This window comes from Neolamprologus brichardi, chromosome 3, assembly GCF_056152115.1.
Source record: "Neolamprologus brichardi isolate AB-2024 chromosome 3, ASM5615211v1, whole genome shotgun sequence".
NCBI lineage: Eukaryota > Metazoa > Chordata > Actinopteri > Cichliformes > Cichlidae > Neolamprologus > Neolamprologus brichardi.
This window is the reverse complement of record NC_142106.1, coordinates 19,741,550-19,769,288: the sequence shown is the minus strand read 5'-3', so window position 1 is coordinate 19,769,288 and position 27,739 is coordinate 19,741,550. Positions and strand designations below refer to the sequence as shown.

The window sequence follows — 27,739 nt, the reverse complement described above, 5'->3', positions numbered from 1 at the left end:
CCAGTCAAAACAATGCAGCCGCGCTGGCCTGCTGCTGCAGCTGCACTTAGCTTTAAATCTCCAACAAATTATTAACGTGTGCGCGCACTCAGCCAACCGCCTGGTGCTTCACTTCGGTGGGCTCACGTCGCGTCACTGCTGTGGTGATTTCTCATTTCAGTTGTGCGCATTTAGGGGTTTTTTCGTGGGTGTTTCTCATCGAGTTAACGGTGGAGGCTGGAAATGGAGACTGCTAACAGGCGTCTGCTGCTAGGTAGCCTGAGAGTAGTGGAGGGGAGCGGCTAAAAACAGATTCTTTTTTCTTTCGTGTGAAAAAAGGGGAGTATAAAGTTAAACACGCTCCTGGTGGTTTTGCCTTTTAGCATGGTGGAGTAGGAGGCTCCAGCGCTGAAGCTACCGGGCTCCTCCGACCTACCGACACACAGCTCGCTCTCACCCCGGGGAGGCTCGTCATGGCCCCGGGCTCGCTGGTGGCGGCCTGCCGCAGCCTGGCCCTCTCTACGTGGCTGCTCTCCTTCTGCTTCGTCCACCTGCTGTGCCTGGACTTCACCGTGGCCGAGCGGGAGGAGTGGTACACCGCCTTCGTCAACATCACCTACGTGGACCCGGCCACCTCGGAGCTGCGCACCGAGAAGACGGAGTGCGGGCGATATGGCGAGCACTCTCCGAAGCGGGACGCCAAGGGGGTGTTGGTCCTGCCCGCAGCACCGCTCGACCGCCAGGCCTGCGACCCCAACACCCGCTTCGCGGTGCCCGCTCAGACCGGGGCCTGGGTGGCGCTCATAGCCCGGGGCAACTGCACCTACAAGGACAAGATCCGCCACGCTGCAGCTCACAACGCCTCTGCGGTGGTCATCTTTAACGTGGGCTCCACCAACACTAACGACACCATCACCATGCCTCACCCAGGTAGATGATGCTCTGCTTTATTCACCCAAATAAATGCGCATTTAACTCGATTTCCTCCCTCTGTGAAGGAGGCTTTGCTTAGCTTTTCTAAGTTGGGTAGTTTGCTGCTGGGGTGAACTACGGGGATTAAAGGTAACGTGTTCAGTGTTCATCTTAATTTCTTAATAAAAATGTCATGGAAAGAGTCCAACTCACGAGGTATTTCTGTTATACGGGATGTGTTGCATCTTTCAGAGTCATTTAGTTTGATGTCAAGTCCAAGGAGGAGTGCACTTAAACTGGGGACTGCTTTACTGTGGACTCTGAGAAATAGTTGAGGGTAAAATGTAGATGTGTGTACAGGTTAAGTTGGTGTCAAGTAGAAGAAGTAGAACATAGCCACACTGACACCACCCATTGGTTTGACTCATTTTTATATGTTGTGGTTGGTGTTTTGGTCTCACCTGTTGGGGCAAGAAATTGCCCCATTTAGATTAGAGCAGGGATGGCCAACTCCAGGCCTCAAGGGCTGGTGTCCTGCATGTTTAAGATATCACCCTGGGTCAACACACCTGAATCAAATGACTAGTTCATTACCAGAACTTCAAGACATGTTGAGGAGGTAATTTCGCCATTCAAGGACACATCTAAAACCTGCAGGACACCAGCTCTTGAGGCCTGGAGTTGGCCATCCCTGGATTATAGGGTGAAGTGAATGGCTAGAACACTTAACAAGTTAAGTCTGAAGTAAACACACTCATGAAATCTCACGGTTGCACCCACCAAACCACCCGTCCGTCCATTTCCTGCTGCTTTTCTAGGCAGTGGCAGTCTGAGTGGAGAAGCCCTTCCTCTCCTTGTCCACCTCCTCTGGCTCTCTCAGCTTTCTCAGGCCAGTTGAGAGACATAATCTCTCTGTCATGTCAGGATATGACATGAGCCTACCCAGGGCCTCCTCTTGTGAGGGCATACCCGAAACACCTCACCCAGGAGGCATCTTAATCAAATGGCTGAACCACCTCAGCTGGCTCCTTTTATTGTGGAGGGATAGCCGACCCTGAAGCAGGAAACTTGTCAGTTCACCCATAAAAGCTGTTCTTAAAAAGAAAGTACTCTCTCAGTCTCTTGAAAACTTCGAGTCATGCTATCCTTTCCTTGTGACAAGGAATAGCATAGACTCTGAGTTTCTCAGACTCAAGACTCCACAGCATTGAACTGAAGCTTGCAGTTCTTGTTCTGCTCCTCGGCCTTTGTGAGCTCACCCTACTGACACATGAACCAGTCCTCCACCTGCTGCACGTTCTGGTTAGAGTGTGTCTCTTGCTCACTGAGGTCTTCACATCTGAACAAGGTCCAGCATCTTCAGGGCGGTGGAGTTGGCGAATTGCACAGTCTGATCAGCGTACTGGCAGGAAGCACAGGGGCTAAATGATTATCGGCGTTTGACCTTTCAAAATAGTCCCGCGAGGATTTTTTGGGTCGCAAATTGGAAAAAAATAATAAAAATAAATCACAAAATACACACGATGTAAACCAAAGTATGGGACCTTTCCTTTTAATATTTGAGTTCAGTCTTATTGCCACAGACGTATGAAATCAGGCACCTGGTCATGCAGTCTGCTTTACAGAGTGGCTCTTTTTAAAGACCTCGCTGAATTATGAGCGTGGTGCTGTAATCTGATGCCACCGCTGCAAGAAGTCTGCTCAGTAAAAGTTTGAGTTGGCTACACGGGTTATAACACCCCAGTTCAGGACAGAGTGTACAGTTATTTGAGTTCATTTATATTCATGGTTGTGACTCTCTATATGCTCATATTGTATATCTATGAATATTAACATTTTCCTCATGAACTGATGCGGGCGGGCATGCATTTGAATATCTAAAAAGTGAGTTGCACAGCAGATTCAGGCAGGAAAGCCAAGATTATCTAGCAGAAAAGTTTTGGAGTTTGGAACAAGGATGCAGGTTTGTTATAAAGAAATCCATCATGTCTAAAAACATTAGTGGATTTTAATGTTCCTCAGCACCTGTTGTATTTCTGTTCAGTGCGTTACTCTACCCGTGCTGAATCGGATTCAATTTGCATTAAAATGCTCCACACTCACTGTGTCTTTCAGCTCGAGTCATAAAGAGTTTTGGGCAATAAACTCTTATCTTGTGGAAGTGAAGCTGAACAGATGTCTGTAGATGACCTGTATGTAGAAGGATCATTAATGTTGCAGTCATCTTTGTCTCCAGGTCTTTGATGCTCAGATTTGTACCATAAACACACCAGGATACATCTTCCTTTCGTCTCCTTTGACATATGAGGTGCTTATTCTGTTAGTGCCGCACAGACTCCGCCCCCTCATTTCTTTATATTTTGCTAGGAAAATGGGAAATACCTGCCTTACATACTGTATTTCCATGTATTGAAATACAGTATGTAACAGGTGGTACAAATGAAGTGAAACTGAAAGTCAGTTTTTGATATGATGACCTTAATTCGTCAACACAACCTGAACTTTCTTGTAATTTCTTTAAGTAGTCTTCAGGAACGGTTCTCCAGGCTTCATGTTTTGGGTCCTTTTAGTTCTGTTCTTTATCGCGATGATCCAAACGACAATGCTGAGGTCTGGGCTGTGGGACCAGTCCATGACCAATAGTTTTCAACTACGTGTGTGCATTTTTTTCCCTTCCTATCTGTGTATGCTTTTACTGTATTGGCTGCGTGTTAGGTAAAATTGGCATGCTGAAAAATAAAGCTGTCAACAATCAAACGCTTTCTTGGCCGTACTGCATGGTGGGTTATAATTTGACAGTACTTCTCTGTGCTCATAATTCCATCAGCTTTGAGAAGGTGTCCAACACCACTGGTTGAAATGCAGCGCCAAACTGTGGCAAAGCCTCCAACCTGAGATCAACTGAAGGGTCGGTTGCATCTCGCAGATCCGGAGTCGGGTTTTTGCTGCTTATTTCTGTTCTGTTTTGAAGTCGGCTACTTCATCTTTTGTCCGCCACTTGTATAGTTTCCAAAACATCTTTAAGGACTGAGAGATGCTGATTTTTCAGCTAATAACTCTTTAGGAATCACTTTGTTGGTGCAAAAATATTTAACGTCTGTCAGACTGTATTTTTCAAACTAAAGAATTGGGAACAAATTATGTACTTGTGTAACAGGCTGCTAGTAACAAAGTGCATAAATACGGAATTTAAAATATTTGATAAGTTGTGTTATTTATTGACGCAACATTGGTCCTGTGAGTTAGGTGGGTTTTTCATGCTTAAATGATTCATAGGTCAGTGTTAACACACAACAAAACATTCCTGTGAAACTGGTCTGTTACAAGGACTGATCTGAAAATATGTGGAAAGGCAGCCAAAGTCATAAGAAAAATGTTGAAAGACCTTCAGAGAGCCTGCAGAGCTGTTGCTCAAGACCAGTGTAAACAAATTAAAGGGAAGTCTGACTCAAAATGTAAAGAAATGAGGGCAGGCTTGGGACACAGTGCTGTATGTGTGGCACAGTTGTACTTACGGGCATAGTCGCTTATCGAACAGACCATTTTGAGTCCGAAGATCCCCTCTGTGTAGTAACGATCACAAATGCAGACTCGTTACAGGTTGAATGGGCTCATTGCTGCAGACTCAACCACCAAGGGCTCTTTCTGTGAAGCTGTATTTTGTAAAGTTTTGTCAAGTCTTCTCTCTTTTGTTTGAGATTTAAGTTTTCAGCATTTAGCTCATAGAAAAAAGAATATTTTGGAGACTTCTTAACAAGAAAGTAGTAATTTTTTGACCTTTTATTTGCATCCACTGGATTGGAAGAGATAGAAATCAGAGATTGTCTCAGAGTTGCTGACTGAAGGTCTGTGATGCTTCTTTATCAGTTTATTTCCATTTGTTAAACGATGCTGTCAGTGGCCGTCATCCACACAGTGCCTCTCTGACAGAAACAGTCGTGTGGATCAGGGATTCCCGGCCCCGCTGCATCCACAGTGACTGATTATGGAAAACAGGCTCCTGTCATTCGATTATGTCCAGACAAACTCCATGTGACGTTTGATGTTGGTCACGATTTAGCGCTGTTACATAACAGGGCTGACTGCTCTGTAGCACCGTAAGTGGTGTTCTTTTGAGTCGCTCTGCTGCTGAGTGAAGTAACAGCTGTTTCTCTGACAGCTGGAAACTCCTTCAGGGATCCCTGGCAGGCCTACACACCCATATTTAGATGCCATGAATTCAGGAAGGGGGGAAAAAAAGCCCTGGGTGGTTGGTTTGCTTTAAATCCAGTTTCTCATGACGTTTTTCTGTGTCCGGGTTATTTTCTGCAAACCAGTCTTTGCACAGTTGAGTGCCGGTTAAATAATTTTTCCAGAAGTTCAACAGCTGGCCGGTCATCCACAAGTTCAACGACGCTGTGTTGTTTGGACATGTAATCATTTGGCTTCTTATTAAAAGTTGACTCATGTACTTAGTGAGGGCCATCACATGCCAGAAAGTCAGATTCAGTTAGAGCAGGGGTCAGCAACCTTTAACACCCAAAGAGCCATTTGGACCCGGTTTCCACGCAAAAGAAAACACTGGGAGCCGCAAATACTTTTTGACATCTAAAATGAAGATAACACTGTATATATTGTTTTTTACCTTTATGCTTTGTGTGAACAACTAAGGTGTGTTGCTTATGAAATCCATGAAGTGCTACAGAGAAAATTACATTTTATTTATGTAATTAACACATTTTGAACTCTTAAAGAAATATAACAAAAGAAAAGACACCCAGCTGAACTAAAATGATCCAGCAAACAAAAACTGTTGTGAGCCACCCTTATATCGCCTTTGGGCTTTTGGAGCCTTGACCTGACTTTTAAAAAATAATTGGAAAAAAAGCACTATGCTGCTAAAAAATGAAAAATAGATATTTGCACAATTCTGCCTAAATATGTATTTTACCTGGTTAATGTGTGTGGCGGGGCGTGGTCTGCAGCGGACGCACCTGAGTGGGACCTGCAATCACGCCTCGCCGCCTTAACGTCTGTGCAACAACGTCTGTCGTTAGTATGTGTCGGGCTGTGGGCTGAAAAGCTACAGCCGGGCGGGTACACCGGCTTCCGCAAGTGCGACGCTTATTTTGAGCGATGAAAAAAATAATAGAATATAATTTTATTTTTATATTTCAATATCACAATAATCTAACAATTTAGACTACAAGTTTAAAAAGAACTAACATAAATAAAATACACTTCAGCTAAATACTTCTAATTTATTTTTATTTTACCAAACCTATACGGACTAAAGAGCCGCAGGTTGCCGACTCCTGAGTTAGAGCATTGCTGCTGAGACTTCACCGGGTGCCGGTTTATCTCGCAGGCTGAGCAGGCGACTATATGCCACAAAGGCTAAATGCAGCAGCCTGGGTTTGACTCTGACTTGAGGCCCTGCTTGGTTTCCTCCACTCGTTCTCTCCTCCTGCTTTCCTGCCTCTTCACCACATTATATAACAACACAGTAACATTTTTGACTGGAAACTGACTTCACTGATCAGCAGAAAAGCTGCAGATTAAATACTCGCAGTAGGTGAGGATGAATCACGATTAATCTGCTGATTAGGTTTATCATGAATCATCTGCAGAAGGCAGGCAACTGTGCAAAATGTTTTTGTTTAGAGTGTGGTCTTGAACCTTTGTTCCTTTATCAAACAGTCGGTCCTAAACCAAAAGATGCTGTTTACTGTCCAATCAGCTGCGACCAACAATTATTTGCAGGGTTTTTGCTGCACAATAAAGAAAAATTAACTTTCTCCAAAGGAAAATCATGACTTTTCTAAGGGGCATTTCTTTGGTTAATTGAGCAAAAAACTTTGGTTCTGTTTTGTGTGTTATTAAATGGATTGAAACAAGCAGGAAAATTATTTGCTTGCTGTTAATAATTCCAGTGTAGTGCTGACATATTTTAACTGATTCCTGCACACTGTTAGAGCAGCGCTGCATCGATGTGCAGCCTGGACAGCACCAGCAGCTCTCTCTGCCTCTCCAGGCTTTTGCTGCTGTTTCAGGAAGTCTAGCAAACACAAACAAGCCTCAAAAATGTGAAGTTGAAGGTATGCAAACACAGACAACCGACTGTTCAGCATGCTGAAATGACAAACAGTGAAGTTAATGTTAGAAACATGAGTCCTGAGGCTCTGCAGAGAGTTAATGCAAACATTAGTAAAGTGAAGCAGCGGGCGAAATAACAAGTGTTAACCAAATAAGAGTACCACAATAGGAGCCATAAAGAAACATAATACAGCAAACAAACTGATCAGGCCATCGGGTTTAAATACGAAGGAATAAAAATGAATTTTCAGACGGGTTTTGGTGAAGTTGTAAGTTGAAGGGCCAGACTGTAAAGGCTCTAATCTGAGTCATGGTACAACCAGAAGCATCTGGTCAGCTGACCTCAGTGATCTTTTAGAAAATCAGAAAGGTAAGAAGGTGCAAACACAATTTAATGACTTAAAAACAAATAAAGTCTTCAGATCGTTTCTAAAATGTATTGGGAGCCAGTGTTAAGAAGCCAAAACAGGGGACGTGTGGCCTGATTTGCGGGCGCCTGTCAGGCATCGAGCCATCGCATTTTGAATAAAACAGCTGTAGATGAGAAATGAGTGTGCTGATTTGTAAAATACTCAGTAATGAGGTGCTGATGTGACAGAGGCAAGAGAAAAAGGGAAGAATTTGCTCCAGTTTTGAAATGTGATTTTGAAACTCTGCTGTAAACAGTAAATGTTTTAATTTTTAAATAGTTCAACCAGCAGAAGGACTGATGGCTTCATGCCTCTGTCCAGAAGGGTACACAGTGATCACGTAACAGGTCCTCTCCTATATTTTGCCCAAAGCTGAGCTCACATTGGTCCTTTTCCAGGCAATTTTTTAAAGGCATGTTTACTACTGAGCCTGTAGGCATAATACTCCTCAGTACAAACACTTTGTTTTTGGTGATTCGATTAATTTGTCCTGCTTGTGGTTGCTTGTAGCCATTCTTGGCTTCACAGTAGGTTTTTGTTTTTTATTAGTTTGTGCAGCACAGCCAACCAGTGACAACACAACTTCCTATCTGTACATCACCCATTACTATAATGAGCCACTGTGTCCCTGACATTCTGTTTCTCGCCTAAATAATGAAGTTCCACATGAGGAAATCCCGGTCACAAGGCCTTAATGTTTTGTCTCTTCTTTTCTGTTACACCACAACTGGCAACCGACCTCTTTACAATTTAATGTATTTAGAAATTAAATTGAATTGATAGACGTGGACAAAATAACATTAGTTTAACTTTTTATCTCTTGAAAGCCTACGAGAACCCTGCTGAGAGGTTTCTGTCATATTTCCGACCTGCTTATAGAAGAAAATGAGGTGTGGGTGGTCTTTGCCTGTGGAGCCACCCTTGGAAAAACCCAGAAACTATTCCAGTAGTCATGATTGGATGGATGGATACTTTATTGGTCCCATAAGGCAAATTGTTGTTGCAGCAGCATGATAAAGAGTAAAAATAACACAGCTTACAATAAACAACAAATAACGCAGTGACTCTGGCACTCTGGAAAACTGAGACTTTATTTAGCTTTTTGGTCAGTTTATGGCAAAATAAGTTGATGTGGCAGGAAAGTGATGCCAAAACATCCACATGCAGGATTTCTGGTTGTAGAGGGGCTTTAAAAATCTGATATCGATGGAAATCAGTACTGTCAGAGTGAAAATCAAGTTGGTGAATTCCTCGGTTGGTCAGGAATTCACTCTGAAGCACTGCTAATCCACCTGGAAAAAAAGGTCTATGTGGAATCAGCTGCTTTATCGTCCCACCGTTTATCCGGCAGATTAGTTGGGAGCTGCTGATGACTGCGAGCTGAATCGGTCTCACTGCGTTCTATAGTTAGAAAAATGACATAACACCTGAAATACAGAAACATTTGCAGAGGAGCTCAAAGCCTTCACAGATCTGAAGCTCGTCTGCTATTGGTTCCATGTAGAGATTTACTTGAGTTTTTAAAACAAAAAACAACCTTACTAAAGAGACTGACCAAATTGCAGTTATCGTGTAGTTTGTAGGTTTAACTGGAAAATAAAAATCTCATCATAACATAACGATCCCAGGGGATTATTTTTAGGGCAAGACTAATCAATTTTTGTGTTCGTGTGTTGTCTCCATCATTTAGTCTAGAATAAAAACCCGAAAACCTTCAAGTTACACAATAAAATAAACAAAAATTAAATTGATCAGATATTCCTGTTTTAATGAACCAGGAGGCAAAATGCTTGAAATGCATTTATAAAATGCTGGCAGTCTGAAGTAATTGATTCCTTTCATCTTTAGTAATTATGCTGCTACTTTACAGTTTTTAACATCCTTTTTTTTTGTTTTTCTTTTTTTTTAGCAGTGTATCAACAGATCAGAACAATCAATTCTTGTAATATCTCCAACAACACTGTCTGCAGTATTAGCCCCAACCCATGACAGTTTTTACATACTGAAAATGATTTTTAAAGCAGAAGTTTAAATTTGTATTCATCACTCCATCAGACCTGTTACTGCTGGTTTTTCAGTCCCGTTGTGTAGTTTGGCTTCTTGAGAGGCACTTTTTCACTGACAGCAGCTGGGTCAACTGAAGGGTGTGATGCATGTCTCAGCTCCAGTGTCAGATCATGTAAGGTGAACTAGCAAACATCATCATAGCTACATGTGGCTGTCTTCTTGTTTGATGGCAGATACTCCCTTCACCCTGGCCAAAAAGGCTAAAATGACCAAAGAAAAAGTGGGAAACAGTTAAACATGAGAGGTTTTTGGACAAAGTTTGTGTTTTTTCCATTGTTTAAGCACTGCTTCCAGCCAAGAGTGATGCCATATATGCCCCATAGCTGCAGAAAAGGCTAACATTGTTATCTTTTTACAAAAAAACAGCTGAACATGAGAGGTTTTTAGACCAATTTTGTGTTCTCCATTCTTTAAGCACCGGTTTGAGCACCGTTTAAGCACCGGCACCGTTTCAAAAGTACCGGTTTGGCACCGGGATCGGATAAAACCTAAACGATAACCATCCCTATAGCTAAGTAATTTTGCACAATATTATCAAAGCACACCAACTATTGTCTTGAGTGGATAATCTTGGCTAATTTATTAAAATTCTGGGGCAGATCTGGTCTTGTTATTCACTGTTTTCACATTTCTTTGTTACATTAATCAATCATCACTAGATTCATGTAGCATGGGTTGCTATCTGTTCGTAATGTGCTAATTGTAATGCAAACTCATACTGGAGTTGCTGATGTGATTCGTGTTGCAAAAGTCAAACAAGCTTCTACCAGTCGGTACATCCTGTAATGGCACAGAGCAAAAATGTTGAAGTAAACATGTTTTTGTTCTCTACAATAAGAACAGATTGGACTCTGGACATTAGGAGTTCTGAGGTTCGAGATTCAAATCGTAAATATATCTGTATAAATCAGCCTTATGTTTCTGTGTAAATGAAGAAGAGCGTGGACTAAGCCTTGAGGAACTCCTTAAGCGAACTGTGAAATAGAAAAAAATGTACCTTTATGATGACCACACAGGAATTTCTTGAAGAGAAGTTGGGAGAAATATAACACTGTAGCTGATTTACTGCAACTTGCATATCCATTTGCATGTCGTGAGGAAGAGAAAATATTTCCGTTGCCAGGCTCAGGATGGTTTGTTTCCATTATTTTTGAATATAGTTACTGTACAAACTCTGACGCCAGCCTTTGCTCCCAGTTTCTCCTGCAGTTAATCCCCAGCTTGTTGTGAAACGTTTGCCTAAATGTGCCAATGTCTGGCCATAAACTTGTAGTGAGACATTCTTGTACCACCTGTGAAAGAGTTTTTCCTTTGAGTGCATTTTTGTAGTTAAACACTTCAACGTTGCAGATGAACTTGTTTCTACTTGTCAAATCTTTATTGTGAAATTGAACTTTTTCTTCAAAGCTTCAAAGCAAAGTCTTAGTCTGGTAACAAACCTTCCTCTGGGATTTTTTTCTGTGCGTTCAGGGTGACACGAGGGTGCGTTTGTACTGAGTCAGGCCTCAGTCACAAGGATGGCCTCAACTCTAAATCAACACAGCCAAAATGACAGGCGAACACAAATTAAATTTTCTCCTCGGTTGTGCAGAACTGAACTTGCTGTATTCATGAGTCTTTGTGCATTTGTGTGTTTTCAGCTTCAGAATAAGCAGCTGTTGAAGCTTGGTGTTGTGGTTTGGCTCAGAGGTGCAGCTCACAATCCAGCGCCATGAGCAACCTTTAGCAACACACCGAATCGTTACCAGCTGCACACCCTGATCTGACCTCGGAGTTCAAAAATGTAACTCTAAGTCTCCTCCAAGCCCTTCGAGCCCACAAAAGTGCCAAATATTTGTCCTAGATCAACACTTCAGGTTGTAGGTTTAACAAAGTTGGACAGTTGTGCCGATCACTGGATATTTGTGATCCACTAACATTATAAAATGTTTTGGCCTGATGTTTGTTTCTGTTGTGTTGCCACCTGTGTGGTCTGCCTTCTCGAGAAGTCAGCTTGGTAAATTGGAAATGGAAATCATGTAAAGAGGAGACATGGTGCTCAAATGAAGAAAATTAACAAAGAGTGCATGTGCACAATAGTTTCACAACATTTCAGCTTTGTGGTAGCAAGCATGCCTGCTGGGCGTGGAAGTAAAGTGTCAGATATTTGTTTTCTTCCCATTCGTTAAGATAGAAGCTTCGAAAGAATGTTGGAAGCATTTCAAAGGAAGCTGCTAAGGGCATGACTTCTGGAAGAACTTTGACGTGAACCAATGAAAGCTAGAGTCTGATTGGTTATCCTGCACCATACATTTAGATATTAACACCTTCCAATGTGAGTGGTAAATGGACAGATTTTTGTTTGTCTTCTTGAGCACTCAAATGCAGTTAACGCTTTCTAACATCCACACATGATGAACATCAGAGAGCAACTCAGGGCTTAGTGTCTTGAACAAAGTATGCAGTCGGGGATCAAACTGCCAACCTTCTGATTAGAAGATGACCCTGCTCTATGTCCTGAGCTACAGCCATCCCATCCCTTTGCTTACTCAACCAAACCTTCCCTTTTCCTTTTAAAGAGGTTTTCCTTACTGAAAAAGTCACAGTTTAGTTCAGCTCAAGCCAACGAGAATCTTTGATCAACAAGTTTGATCTAGAACTACTTTTAGGAACAATGTTACTGCCTTCAAACCTCTGACAAGATCACTTATGGCTGTCTGTAGCTGCCTATACCCACAGATATCTCCACCGCTGTCCTTTAATGAGATGGTGTTTTTGGTGAGAAACGCCCCACCTTCTTGGCTTAACTTCCTATCAACAACCCCGCGTGTCCAACCATTTCCACTTTTTATTTATTTATTCATTTTTTAAAAAAAATCTATTTCAAGAAAAACTTCTGTAACCACACACTTAAAAAATTATATTAAATGCATGATGATTAAGTTGATGAATAATCATGTAAAATATTGATCAGATAAATCTGACTATACTGTTTGATGTCAGTATCACAGTAATCTGGTCCTCTGGACACATGTGAGTACACTGGAAACAGGAGCTTTCTAAACCTGCACCTTTCACAGACCCTTACAGGGTCACAGAGGCCTGTGCGCTTCTGTTCTCTTTACCTTCACTCCCCCGGTCGTTGCTGATTGGTGCCCTCCCAGAGCCAGTTACAAATGGAGCGCTCTTCATCTTAAAAAGGAGCGTGTCCCGCCCATAGCTTCCGGGTTCTTATCAGGAATCATCTGGTTGTTGGGGTTCTCTCTCTGTACGGTCTTTACCCTGCAGTATAAACCGCCTCCAGATGACTGTTGTTATGAACTGCTGCTGAAATAAAAACTGATAACAGGCCCAACCAGCTTTCCTACTTTTCTTCTTCTGTTGATGTGTTGGTGTGCTGTGGTTTAAAAAAAAAAAATCTCTGACAAGAGAAACTGCCTGTGATTAAGAGGTTTCAGATCTGCCGTAGGATTATAGAAATCCTGCAATAATCCTATAGTAGTCGCAGAGTCACTTATATAATCTTGTGTTCATCCCAATGCTGAATATGCAGTGCATCACAGATCGCGTATTCGGAGTATTTTTAGAGAGGCAGTCCCTTGTGCGTGGGAGAGGAGCTGGTCTCCATAGTGATGGGGGGGATTTGTTGAGCAGAAGCTGTTATTGGATCAATAAACAGGCTACTAGTGCGGGTGTGTTTGTCGAGTACAAACTCTGTGAGGTTACGTCCACAACAAGGAGGTCGAGTGAACAGTCAGTTTTCTGGACACTGAAAAGGTAAATAAATAAAAAGCGGATCAACATTTCCACATCCATAAATGGTGTTAAATAAATATTAAAGTCTGGCTGAATTCATTGCATAACATGCAAGTAAGGTCATTTGAACGCTGATAGTCGATTAGTTGATTGGAAGTTATTGTTTCTGCACAGAAAAACTGAATGGTCTGCAGCTTAGCCTGAAATGTGTTGTAAATGACTGGACAGGATATATTTGAGTTTTAGATGCTGTTCTGGTAAAACGATTGATTTTGAAGGACTTTTCTGACAAAAACGAAAGTTTTAGCTTTTAGCTCAGGTTTAGCTTTGAGTGGAATTAAGCCACTTATTTTTAATGACGCATAAAATCCAAACTTGAAATCAATGTGAGAAACACTAATGAGCTGAAGTTGGCACATCTGTTCATTATTTCAACAGTCCCCAACCTTTTTTGCACCACGGACCGGTTTATGCCTGACAATATTTTCACAGACCGGCTTTAAGGTGTCGTGGATAAATACAACAAAAAATTAGTACCAAAAAAAGGCGTTTTATTCATAGCATGCGGGAAAAGACCCAGGGAAACAGAGTTGAGGATAAAAATGATTTAAAAACAACAAAAAAAATAACACTAAAAGCCAATTTAAAAACCCTCAAAACCATAAATTCCACACCCCGGTACCGGCCCGTAGCCCGGGGATTGGGGACCACTGCATTATTTAGTTTGTTCAACATTTAATGTCTATTAAATTAATTTAACCAGTTTTGTTCTGATTAGCTGCCCCTCATAAACTGAGTTTGAACAGCAGGTGGGCGGAGCTTCTACTTTTATAGTCATGTCATGTCAGGAGTAGGGAAAAAAACTTTATCAAACTGAGCGTTTAGAGCAGTCTAAAGCTTTGTGCTGATAACTGAGCTCATTATTTGAGCGGGTACTTAAGATTCCCAGTTTAAATGTTTGTTAGACCCTGAAAAGGAAACGCTTAATTTTTTCTTTTGGAAAGTTTTCTCACAGTGAGTGGAAGTAAAGTTGGCCTGAAGCTTCATTTATACTAAGGCACAGTTAAAACAAACAATAGTACGACATTGTATGATGCATAAATAGGATAAAACTAATTGGAGGAAGTGGCAACTGCGAGTAACAGATAAAGTAGGACTTGCTGGTCTCAGGTTGATCCTACAGCGAGCTGAAGGTTTAGGAGAAAATGGTCAAACCATGTTAGTGAAGAGTGAAACCCCTTTTGGTTTGGGATGAGTTAGAAAGAAGTTTTAGAGCAAATGGAAAAAGTGTAGCACATGTGTGTTAGGTTGTGCAACCCTGTTGGGACAAAGTTTCCAAACAATGTTTTTTGAGAAGAATGCTTGGAGTTACAAACTCTTGGCTCCTGAGCAGCAGGAGTCAAGAGTTTGTAACTTTTATAAGACTTAAAAATGCACTTGTTTATAAGAAGGATCTGCATAAGAAGTTAGTGAGGGTGATCTCTGCCTTGGAAAAATCAAACATATATTCTAATGGTCATCAAAACCACGTCTTTATTTATTATATGTACTAAGGGGTAGGGCAGGGCAATATGGCCAAAAATATTTCTCACAATATATATTTGAAAATTTGCGATAACGATATAATTGACGCGAGACAAAATACTTTACAACTCCACAACTTTATTAGTGCAAAAAAACCCATCAATGTATTTTCACTTAAACAAATGCAAATTCCTTGCTGACAGTTTAACCAAAAGGCATTTCCGGTGGAAATGGGCTGACATATTATGACCATAACCATGTATAATATCCACAAAACTTATACACAGGTTACACACACACACACACACACACACACACACACACACACACACACACACACACACACACACACACACACACAATGCAGCACAGTGCGTATCACTCCGCGAGGCTCCTGACTACGGTAGCCGTAACGCTCCAACACTCCATCAAGCGGTGCAGCTTCATAGCTTAGCAAAGTCTTACTAAAACATTTTTGACAGATTTTTAAGTGCCGTGTATCACATAAAATTGGTTTGGTAATAACGACCCGCCTGCATGCTCTACCAAATATTGTGCTTTGTTGTGTATCTGACGGACGAAAGCCAAACCAGTTCCACACCACTGAAGTTGCAGCATTTTTACAAACCAGTTCTGGTCCATCCGTTTCATTCAACAATCCAATTTCGCCCTTCTCATTTTCCGTTGCTGCCATACTTTTTCCGCCATGTGCATATGAAAATAAAGGCACTGCGCATGTGCGTTTTACTCTATCGCGTTATTTCCTTTTATCGTTGCCTAACATTATACCAGCATGACTTACATTTGTCACTGACTTAAAGTGCTTCTCACCTGTCCTCATCTTCAGGTGCGAGCGAGGTCGTCGCCATCATGATCCCGGAGCCAAAAGGCCGCGAGATCGTATCGCTGTTGGAACGAAATGTGACGGTCACCATGACGATCACCATCGGGACGAGGAACCTGCAGAAGTACGTGAGCAGGACGTCGGTGGTGTTCGTATCGATCTCCTTCATCGTGCTGATGATCATCTCCCTCGCCTGGCTCGTCTTCTACTACATCCAGAGGTTCAGATACGCCAACGCGCGGGACCGGAACCAGGTGCGAACACGGGTCTGCGTCTCCTGCTGTTCTGCTTAGTTTATGACGACAGAAGGAACAGCATCATATAACTAGAACCTATGTTAATGAGGTGGTTCAGAAGAAGAGGTTTATCCTTTACAGTATAAGAGTAAAGTAGTATGTAGTTCATCTCTACTGAATAACAAGCCCATTATTGGAAAGTGTTCTGTTTTCAGCTTGTAAAACATGAATCACATTTTACAAGCTCAAAGTAAAGACTCACTGTGTCTCTCCAGCGGCGTCTTGGTGACGCAGCGAAGAAGGCCATCAGTAAGCTGCAGCTTCGCACCATCAGGAAGGGCGACCAGGAGACCGAGCCCGACTTTGACAACTGCGCCGTCTGCATCGAGGGCTATAAGGCCAACGACGTGGTCCGCATCCTGCCCTGCAGGTAACCACAGCCTCAGAAACACCTTACGTAAATGTGGAAGTAAGGACTGAAAGATGGGGATCGTATTATGTTTGAGGACTGAGTGCTGAGTTTGAAGACTATCAGGATAGTATCTTCTATACAGTGCCAATTATTCTTTTTTTCTTTTTGGTGGGGGCTCTTTAGCTAATTTAGTATTTTTATGGTGTTTTTGAGTCAGTTGGTGTTCGTCAGGCCACTGTAACCTGCAGGAGCTTAGCTGCCACAAAAGAAACAGTCATCGAGACTGAAAAAGACCTCAGAGAGTCTCCTGACGTCTTCACACTGTAGCTGTCGCAGGTTATGAGCTCAAAGTGTTAGTCTGCAGGGAAATGACTCAGAGCTGACACGACTGTTAGTCAGGGATAGTGTGTTTGGGTTACTGAAAACAGCTGATTTTTAATGCTTTATTTGCTGGTGGGTTGCGCTGTCTATAAGAATATACCATGTTTTAATTAGCAGTGATGTGAATAATCTATATCAGTGAAATAATTACAAAGTAATTACTTAGTGCTTTGAAATATAGTGCTGCAGGTGTCAGTGCTAGAATGAGGAGGACAAAGATTAGAAGACGTTTAATAGTAATGGAAACTAAATAAGACAGCTGTGGTTTTAACTTTTTCTCACTTCAGTTGGGCTGTTTCTGCAACACATAGTGGGCTTGGATAGCAGCTGAAACAAGGCCTTTCTTCATGTTTACTGGTTTGTGCTGCTGCTGTCGACTACAGGAAAAAGATGTTGGCTCCACCGCGAGTCACTGACTGTTTTTGCTGCTTGTGTGTCAGACTACACAGTCCCACCAGAAACTGTGACCGCATCAGTCTTTGTTGTGATATTAACCTTTTTTCTTGACAACAGCTGAGCCTGCGGGGGCTACACTTTAGCCCTTAGCAACCTACGGTGACAAGAGGAAAGAGGGATTTCTGGTGATATTCAGATGAATTCAGTTGCACCAAAACTCTGCTTTTGAATGTTTTAATCACAAGCAGGTTGCCACAGTCGTCTGTAGTGTCCTTGTCTACACTCTGCATTTCACTATTTGAGCTGTAATAAAACTTGAAAACCTTGGACTTCAAGGTAAAAGTTGTGCCTTACTGTTAAAACCAACACTTTTAAAAGGGTCATATTTTACTTTGAAGGCCAATGGCATCTTATCCCTTTTTGCATTCCACTTCTGACTTTTTCACTATCACTCGATGAGTAGTTGCTGGATGTTTGCAGCCAAATCAGCAATCTGCAACAGTCGGCGACATGTACTGCTAAATGCATTTTACAGTCTGTTATGGCCCGTCTAGGCGCGGCCAGACCACAACATAAAGGTTGACCCATCCCCGTCCAACCCCAAGCAGCACGTCACACACTTAATATTTTGTGACAGTGATTTATTTACAATAAGTGCAGTTAAACCAAGGAAGGGAGCATATCATAACTTCAGGGTGAACCCAAGGCCAAAACAGCAAACAAAAGGTAGCCTATCTCAGGAATAAACAACTTACCTACCCAAAAGAAATGAACCAAACGACAATCACTTTCCTCCCTGCCTAACAAAAACAGGAGAAAACTGATCAAACAAAAAGGCGGTCCACCCCTACATGCTCTTACATTAAGTAACATAGTAACATAGTGACACAGTGAGCGGTCTGCCGGTTGGGTTGGGCCGAGGATGAATGAAGTGGCAGTCCCCGGCGGTCTCTTCTTATCCGCAGCCAATCGGTGCGAGCCATCCACCCTGGACGCACCAATCCCGGAGGAGCACCTGGACACTCAAATTTACATATGATTTACATCTTCACTTGTACAAAGAAGAATACCTGTTTTATGTTACGAGGGTCACTAAACAATCTGTTAACCTACAGTAGCCTCATGTGATTGATTCTAATGTGAAAATCCTTTAAAAATATAAATAAAATTAATTATTGCGGGTTCAGCCTCTTTTAGTTGCTTCACAAGTAAAGTTGTTCTGGACTCTGATGGAAACCCCGTCACTGACCAAGGTGGACTTTAACTTGACCATCAGGCTGTTGTCTGTGCTGAACCCTGGCATGTAGAATTTTATATATTTCTTTGTGAAAATGAGAGAAAACTGAGAGAAGAACGACAAGCATCCAAATATTTAAAGACAATGATGACCATCACTGGTAAACTGTTCAAATACCAGCCAGAAAACGCCCCGTCGAGTGTTTTTTGTTCAGCCCTACCGAACTTGTTGAATGGAAGCCGTGATTGTTGCAGCAGATTCGAACTTTTTATTAACCCTTTAAGACCTACCGTAGAACCAAGTCCGCCAGAGCTTATATTATATTTTTACATGCTGTGGAGCCATTTTTGGGAGCATTTCAAGTTGCTATACATCAATACAACCATTATAGCCTAGATTTTAATAATATGTATGAATTAAGTGCATAGTAATTACATAAATTGCAAAAAAGTGCAATAAACTACAAAAAAAAATTTAAAATCGTTTTTGTTTTTTTAACATATATTTCTAGTTAGAGAAATTTAAGAGGCTTATCCCTCAAAACTGTAAATACAAAAAAGTTGCACAAACTAGTTTCCCACCACAGGAAATTTATTTTGAGTGCCTTCATAGTTTTATTTTTGAAATACACCAATTTTTATATACTGCAGGAAAAACGAAAATTTGCAAATTTGCAAAAAAGCAGCATGTGCATCAAAATAAACTATTTCCAGCAGTGCAATATGAGTTCTAAGCATCCCAGAAACGACACAAAGTCATAAAGTCAAACATAACTTTTAAAAACACCAGTATAGGCTCATTGAGGCCCGGACGGTAAAAAACTACATTTCTGCAAAAATGACGCCACTTCCGGTTTCGGGCAGGTCATGGCGGACATGCGATAGTTTGCGCTGACGTCTAATCCAATGTAGGAAGTGTTATGAACAGCTGATCGGATCGGCAAAGCGTGTTTCTGGAATATTATGTTTTTGTTGCTGCAAGTGCTTTTTATGCAGTTTTTGCAAAGCTATATGTGGAATGAAACTGTGACCGAGGACAAGCTGATGGCATAAGATGTAAGTACAAGTCCTCTGGTTTCATATGCAAAAAAAAATTATTGCGCTAGCTTACGTGGTTGCAGAGCTACTGGGATTTAAAAATAGTTACGCAAAACAGAGCGTGCCCGCTCCGACCGGTTTTAAAGGGTTAAATTGTTGCCAGTTGTTTTCATGTGATCACAAAACCACTTTGTGCCGATGGAAGCTGCTGAGTTGAGCTCAGGGCAGATTGTTTTCTTGTGATTAGAGGAAATGTATTTTTGGTTGTGACTACAATGACTATTTGTTTTGACCTCACAACACTGTGGCTGTGCGGCGCACTGTATGAGATTACGAACCAAGTTTCATGGGATAATAAAGCATGTTTGCGCAGATTCTTGTGTGCCGGCGCTAAGTGAAAGCAGGTGTGATGTCTTTCCTCACAGCATTTTTCTAATGTTTTCAGATCCACAGTAGAATGACTGATTTCACCATATTTTATTGTTTTTCTTCTTTGCAGACATTTGTTTCATAAGAGCTGCGTAGATCCGTGGCTGCTGGACCACCGCACATGTCCCATGTGCAAGATGAACATCCTGAAAGCTCTGGGCATCGCTGTGAGTGTGAAACTGGGTTTTACATTTCCTAGAGTGAGCACAGAGCAGGATATGCAGCCCTGAAAGGAAGTGATTTTATAGTTTAGGACTGTACAATAAAGTTATGATGTGTTTACGGCTGGTTAAATAACGGGTGATGATAATATCCTTCCTGGATCTTTTCATATATTTTCGCTGATCTATCATAGCAGCCCCAAGTCATGCATCCTCTGATCCGTAATGGTAGCTGAAGATAAGACACGGGTGTCAAACATTGGGCTCGGGGGGCAGAATGAAGGCCACAGTCCTACCCACTTTTCAGAGTGTGAAAATTGCAAAGAAAGAAATTAACTTTTTAGTGAGTTTTGTCCTTAAGAAGGGATCACGTCACAAAACTCCAAAATGTTAATTTAATCTAAGCCAGACGTCTGAATCATGCTCAGTTTTTACAGCTGTCTTACCGACAGAGACGTAACCCACTGTCTGTCTGCGCAAGTGATACATAAACACACCAGAATGTGAGGTGTTTTCCATGAAAGTGTTCGTCATCAGTTTTGGAAATGCTTAATTCAATAAATTAATGTTTTCTGAGTCTGTTTAAACGTTTTCACTTCTAAAGAAAGACCAACGACTTGCAATTCTTTGAGACACTCGTCAGATAATATCCACTTTAGACCAGAAGTTGGGAAATTCCTCAAGCTGCAAGAAACAGTTGCAAAACAGAAAGTGTTCCTTTGTTCAAAAACTGAAGGGAGAAAACATACAATGCTGTATTCGATGACTGCGATTGAAATGATCCTTTACTAGCTTTACTATAATTATTTGATAAGACTGTGTAAATGTTTTGAAGCTTTTCTCTGAACCGAGGGGTTTCTGCCATGTTTCAGGTATGCTTAGAAACAAAATGACTAGGTTTGCATCAAGGGTTAGTGAGGGTGGTCTCTGCCTATGGAGCTACCCCTGGAGAAACCCAGAGCCTTTTCTAATGGTCATCAAACCATTAGACCATGTCTTTTATTGAGATATTGTCAGTTGTCAAAAGTCGACTTTAAGGGTAAAAGCAAGGTCATCATCAAAGAGAGGAAAATACTTCATGCAACTGACAGGCTCTTTCTTTCTTCTCCTTTAAAAAAATATATACTGGAGTAGCTTTGAATGATTCACTCCAAATAATCCTCATTTATCTTATACTGGGCTCTGGGCAGCTCCTCGGTCTCAAAGATCCACTTAGCTCAGCACCCTTCATGGACACGTCCCCCTCTTAGTTTTAATGACTGATTGCCGATTCCATTACCCAACCTGTTGATGCCGTTTATCATATTTCCCTTCAAACTGGTGTTTTTATCTATTATTTGTGTAGTGGTTTTTTGTATTTTCTAACTATTATTGAGGCGTATTTCTCAAAATGAAGAAGCTTTAGTCCACCACCGCAACAACAGAAAAACACACAGTAAAAGTACAAACGAACATCTCAACCAAAGGTCACCCCACTGACTTACATCTGCCAAGAAAATCACGTTAACTTGTATCAGTGGAGAGTATTTGTCTGACAGTTTGTTGTTAAAAACATACCCGATGTTGGACTGGCCATTAAAGCAACAAAAATGAGTAGAAGCCTAGTAGAAAATGTTAAATACTGACAGTTATAACACGAGAATGTCATTGGTGCTGGAACTGTTTACTTTACTACATTAGACATCTGTTTTGTATTGCGTTTAACATTTAGGTTGAATTTGTTCAGTGATTTAAAAATTGCTTTTATCATTTTCCAGTAAAAAAGTATTTTTTTCTGTGTTTGTAACAAAACTCAGTCATTCAGACTGTGACCCTCAGTGTTCAGAGCTTAAACGTTTTTAAGCTTAGAAGTAGAGGTTAGCTTGTGTCTCAGAACAAAGGTGTGAAGTCTGACGTAGATCAAAGAAACTTTTAAAAAATGGCTGTCACACATGTTGTTGATTAGTTAGACCCTCACTGTATCTTAGGCTACGTTCACTCTGCAGGTCTTGATGCTCAATTCCGATTTTTTTGATCAAATCTGATTTTTTTTGTCTGCTCGTTCACACTACAAATAAAATGCGACAGCAAACGTGCTCTAGTGTGAACGCTCAAAGCGGCCTGCATGCGCAAAAGAAGACGTCACACACAACGCGCTCCGTTTAGACCCAGAGCAAACAGTATTGTTTGACTGATGGCCGTTAATATAAAGACTTCGGACTTTACGTTTCCCAATTTTTGCTTTAAGTTATTTTGTTATTTACATAATAATGTAGATAACCTAATAATGATCCTTATTGCTGTTTTAGAGGAGCGGTGCTTCAAAGGATAGTTACAGATTTCTGTCAGAATCTGCAGATTATACAGTACAAATAAAATGTTCACGTTGTCTTCCCAACAGTTTCACTGACATTTACACGGGATGGCCTGGAAGTGTTCGCGATGTCTTCTCCGGCGCTTCTCCGGTGCTGATAATTAGTGTCTGTCTTGTGTCAGTGACGTAAAAGACGGATTTAATGCGACATGACCGTTCAAACAGCAGTCGCTTTCTAAAACGTCGGATATGTATCGGATTCAGCACCACATACGAAAGTGACCCAGATCGGATTTGAAAATATCGGATTTGCGCCGTTCACACTGTCATACCATGATCGGATATGGGTCGCATAGGGTCAAAAAAATCGGATTTGATGTGCTTTCGCCTGCAGTGTGAACGTAGCCTTAGGTAGAATGACATGATGTCAGTCGGCTCCTGGAGCTGGATAATCACACTGTGGTTTTCTTTCATGTCGCTCTGCTACAGCTGAACGCAGACTGTCTGGACGACCTGCCTCTGGACTACGACCTGGACCTGGGCCGTGTAAGTGGGGTGGGCGGCGTTGGGGTTCTGGCCCTAGAAGCTGTGGTGTCCGGGGCATCCAGCGACGGCACGCTGAGCGAGGGCGGCTCCTCTGTGGTGCTGGACCCCGGCGTGCGGCGGGTCGGGCTCCCACAGGACTACCAGGACCCTGACACCCTGAGGGACAGCCCTGTGACCACCACCACGGACACCCACACAGGTGACTCACTCCATCTGATAAGTGCTCGTACACTGACACCCAGTGGTGTCTGTGCCCCATAACTCACTTCAGTCATGGCTACTGCAGTCACACTGACTATGTGATGCATCTTTACCCTGATCACATTAAACTTCCTCTTTATTTCATAGTCACTCTATTTGAGTGACTGCAAAAGAGGAAGCAGAAATACAATTTTAGCTTAATTTTATTGAATGAAAGGGTCCCATACCAACCATGCTACAAACTATTATAGAAACATAAAGCTAATGTGACACTTTGGCAGATGTTTGGGGATGTTTTCATTTCTCTGTAGAAAAACGTTCTCTTGTCTTGTCCTGGAAGTATTACTACCATGTCTGTGTCACGCTTTAATGTCATCCTTTCTAACATTCTTTCGACTGGTTCTTATATAGCACTATTCTGCTCTACTTGAGCACTCAAAGCAGTCTATACACAACATATCCCATTCACCTACTCACACATACAGTTATGTAAGCAGTTTTTTCTACTTCTAAGTGCTTTCTAACATTCATACTCCAATGAACACATCAGGGGAAACTTGGTTTTCAGTGTCTTGCCCAAGGATACTTTAGCATCCAGACTGGAGCAGGGCTCAAACCACCAACCTGCCAATTAGATGACCTGCCTGAAGTCCTGAGCCACAGACATTAACACAGTCTTAATTCTAGGTTCTGTTCAGCAAAACCGAGATTAGATTGCTCCCAAATGTCTTTGCATTGTTATTGTAGACTAGAACAGCTGGCTTTACCTGTTTGAATTGAACTTATTTATCATTATTATTGGAAGGAGTTTCACACAAGACTTTCAGACAACCGTGAAACTGAAAAGACCAAACCCTCTCTGTAATCTGAATTAAAAACAAAAGTTAAGTCTTCATAAACTCAGGAATAGCCCTCTTTTTCTCTCTTTCAGGTGAGCTTCAGCCAATGGCGAGCAGCGCCTCAGTGGCATCATTTGTCATCGCTGTGGAAACGGGTCTGTCAGACGAGGAAGTGTCCTTGGAGCAACCTCAGTTGGTGGACAAGTCCTGAGAGCAGCACAGCAGAACCTAACCAGAATCGGCCCAAACCAGGCTCTAATCAGGTTCAGATTGGATAAATAACAGACCTGACTGTTATATTTAAAAAAAAAAAAAAGAAGAAAATGATGAAAAAGAAAAAAATATCTGAACCAAACCTGACCGCATTCGACTGAGCAAAACCTGAGCTAGGCCTAGGATCTGGTTCTGGTTTTCTCTGGTTCCAAGTGGATGCTAAAACCCAGATCCAGCACCAGGGTTCTTCTTGGCTCTTCTACATGGATATGTGATACAAGATTTCGCCAAACCAACTTGTCTGGACCAGACATATTGAAACTAAGTTAAGTGGGTCTTTTCCAGTGTGTTCACCTCAGTCCTTTCCTTGGTTCTTGCGTTAACCAGGATTTTTCTCCAGTGCAACTCAGTCTACAGATGTCTTGGTTAAATCCAGTTCTGCCTCAGTCAGACTCGCATCTTGATATCCTTACGAACCTTTCGTTGACCCTGACAAGCTTCCGCAGTATAGATCGAGTCCTTCATTTCAAGACTTTTTTTTGTCTCCTGACTTTGAGGACTTTCAAGAAGCAGTAGGCTGTATTTCTGTATGCAGTCCGTGAATATAGATTAAGGTTTCGTTCTGTAACTTTTCTCTGGATCTCCTGGAATATTCTCTTTTACCTGGTTTTCCCGAATAGGGAAGCACAACAGCAAAAACCAATCATGGTGGACTGCTCGCTTCCTCTCCAGGTTCGCGTTATTGGAAAACTCTGTTAAATAAGCTTATTTTAATTTGCCTGCCAAAAGGCCAGGCAGGGCCTGTTTCTTGATGTGTGTGTGAGTATCTGCGGTGGATGATTTACATTTTGCAAAGGTGGACATTTATTTTGAAAGGACACAAGCTACTCTGAACAGTGGTTTTCTTTAGTCTGTAGTTTATGTAAAGAGGTAGCTTTGTCCTGAAATAATTACTACCACAGTTTGACTGCAGTTTGAACAGCAATTACACACAGTATTGTTTTATTTTAATTCCCCCCCCCCTCTTTTTCCCTGTCTATATTATTCTAGGCTTAACAATACTCTGACAGTATTTAGTTTGGTTGCTTTCTGTCCACAGTTGGGTTTCCAAACAGGGTTCCTATGTTTGTCTGCAAGAGCGATGAAATTTAAACCACTTTTTCCCCCCATTTTTTTTATTTGTTTGTAGATTACAGGGCTCCACAGAAAATTAGAGGATTGATATGGTCTGGCGTTTCTGTACAAGAAGTGCATATGGAGGCAATAAGTCCTGCACCTTGGGTAATCGGGTCAATAGACATCCCGTTATAATGTATCAATCATCTTTCGAAATATTTAAAACTCTTCCAATGCTGAGCAGAAACATTTCTGTCGATCCTTTGTTGTGTTAACCCAAGATAACCGTTTAAACCACCTGCATGGCCTACACATGCAACTTTTATTCTCTGCAAAACAATCAATGTGTGCACATGTCAGCTCTGGTCTGTTCTGATAAAGTGGACAGAAAGAATGAAGAGTCAGAGTTTAGTTCGGACTGTATTTTTGTCCACATGTCAAATTCCATTTTCTTGATACGAGTTATGCAGAAAATTGCATTAAATTAATTAAGACGGATCCAGTCAGACCTTAGAAGCTGAAAACAATTTCAGAAAATGGGATGAAAATGTGACAGTTTTGAGATTTCTTCTTCAAACCCCTAATCACAAAATACAAGTGCAATAAAGATAGCTGTCGAGTCCATACTTAGGCCAGTGCCGGGTCAGATAATGTTTTTTTTCCCCACATAAGCCATTTGGAAAATTTCTATCACCAAAGTGCACGAGAAGGGAATAAGTTTAAAAACTCCTACGCTTGCAGTTGCTGTGCTATGTTACTTTAACATCAGATGTTCGAATTGGGATCCAAGTTTAGAGTTGACCGCGCTATAGTAGTCTGAATGACAGGCTTATTTTGTTCCCTAGCAAGGTAGAGTTATTTGGCCATAAACAGTGAATTTGCAATCTCCGACGTCCCTGAGGTGGTCTAACTGAGGTGTGAACTTGAGATTTTCATTTTCAGCTTCAGGTGGAACACAGCACGGGGCCGGTTTGTTGTGGTTTGTGGCCTCTGACGAACTCGTTGGCCTAAAACGGTTGTTGGAGATTCCTACTTTTTGGGTCAACTCGAGCTAAGAGAAGTATTTTGTTGCAATTTTTGCACTGATCATTTGTGCAATTAATGTAGAACTGATTTTAATTAGGAACAAGATATCAAAGTCTGCCCACCCTTTAAGCTACACAGTGGAAACACTTCCCTTGTCATTCTTCCGTCACCTTAACCTTAGCTAAGCAAACTTCTGTGGCAGTCATACATCCAGATGCCACGTAGGAACCCTGTCTATAGCGTTGCCTTGTTTTGTTTGACTGTCCAGCCATCTGTCCGTCTGCCTCACCACACGTGTCTGTTACCATGGCCTCATGCTGCCTTTTTTTTTTTTTTAAAAGACACATTTACCTTTAAACCCTGACAATCAAGGATTGGGTCCTTTACTTGCTAGTCAGGGATCCTCTCTCTGAACCTTAGGAAACCTAAGAAGCGCTTTCAAATCTGCAGTCAGCACACCACACAGTAGAGGTTAGATGCTATTGCTACTTCCACAGATCAAGAAATTATCACCACCTCCTGTGAATTAAAGTACCTGGGATAGAGAAATCCTTTTAGAGCTTTAGAGACAGATTTGTGGAAACGCGTTTCATCAGGATGTGTTCGTCAGCTCGAAGCCGAACATGTAAATAAATAAAGTATATAACACAAGTCCACTTTGCCACGTGGCATCACTGTCAGTTTGTCAAATTGGTACGCAGACTGTGTAGGGCTGCGGTCGCATTGTGGTGTCGGTGGCACCACAAGGTTCCCGAAAATGAGAAAGATGAAAGATTGTCGTCTATTTTGATACCAGAGGAGACATTTATTTTTGTAAAAAAGACTGATTTCCTTCCCACTCTCCCGAGTCTACCTGTTGCCTGGATGATTCTCAATGTGATTGAGCATTGACCAATTATTAATGATTATTTGTATAATTGTACATACACACAGTTTGCAAAGGACCTTGATGCTATGAGCCTAAACTGTTGTTATTATGCTTCTCTGTAAAAGGTTTTGGATCTTGGGTTTTGTTTTTTTCTTTCCTCTCTCCTCTTTGCTGTAACCTGATGAAAAATGAGAGAAATGAGACCAAAGGGCAGACTGGAAAACCAGCGCTATACTGGTCCACCAGGCAAACTGGATCTTATGAGAACTTCCAATGCTCAAATAAGTAGACATAATAAATATAAATGTTGTGCAATGAAAAAATAAAATATTCTCCTAACAAGGCTAAATTTAAGTGTTGTGTTTACTGTTTACTTGTACTTTAAAATTAAAAGGAAATGTAATTTGGAGCTTTCTGATGAACAGACTGATATTTGGACATTCAAGCTGGTACAAATTTGCAGGAATCAAAGACAATGGTTGTGTGTTGCTGTCTTCAGTCCTCCCAGTGGCTTCTTTTTCTCTCAGGTTCTCAATGAAACCGAATTTATGTTGTGAAATTCTCCGACTTTGCTTCCAAGACTTCACCTTTCCTGTGTCTTCATGGTTCAGCTTCAAACCTGAGGATTAGCCCACACTATGATCCACCAGTCACCAAGTATCCTGTTAACACATGCTGACTGAATCTAGAACGGTCGAGGGCTGATAACACATGAAGACGATTGATTTGTATGCCTTGTCCTCCTGGCCTGTTTTCAGTGAGTAATGTTTTAATTAAACTTGCTTTGTGTTATAAGCTTGAA

General features: G+C 41.6%; 1 protein-coding gene across 1 annotated transcript; it reads left to right on the top strand.

Annotated features, from left to right (window-relative positions):
* Nucleotides 1-27,739, top strand: rnf150b (ring finger protein 150b). The gene is made up of 6 exons (XM_087833478.1): nt 1-909; nt 15,550-15,800; nt 16,058-16,212; nt 19,745-19,841; nt 22,618-22,873; nt 23,807-27,739. The coding sequence occupies exons 1-6, from the start codon at nt 453-455 to the stop codon at nt 23,923-23,925; spliced, it is 1,335 nt and encodes a 444-aa protein (XP_087689604.1). The 5' UTR covers nt 1-452; the 3' UTR covers nt 23,926-27,739.

Excerpts from the sequence above, each read along its gene's own strand:
- rnf150b (XM_087833478.1), top strand. The coding sequence starts at position 453 with ATGGCCCCGGGCTCGCTGGTGGCGGCCTGCCGCAGCCTGGCCCTCTCT. Across the intron at positions 910-15,549 it reads CATCACCATGCCTCACCCAG|GTGCGAGCGAGGTCGTCGCC; the intron begins GTAGATGATGCT and ends CCTCATCTTCAG. Across the intron at positions 22,874-23,806 it reads CACCACGGACACCCACACAG|GTGAGCTTCAGCCAATGGCG; the intron begins GTGACTCACTCC and ends TCTCTCTTTCAG.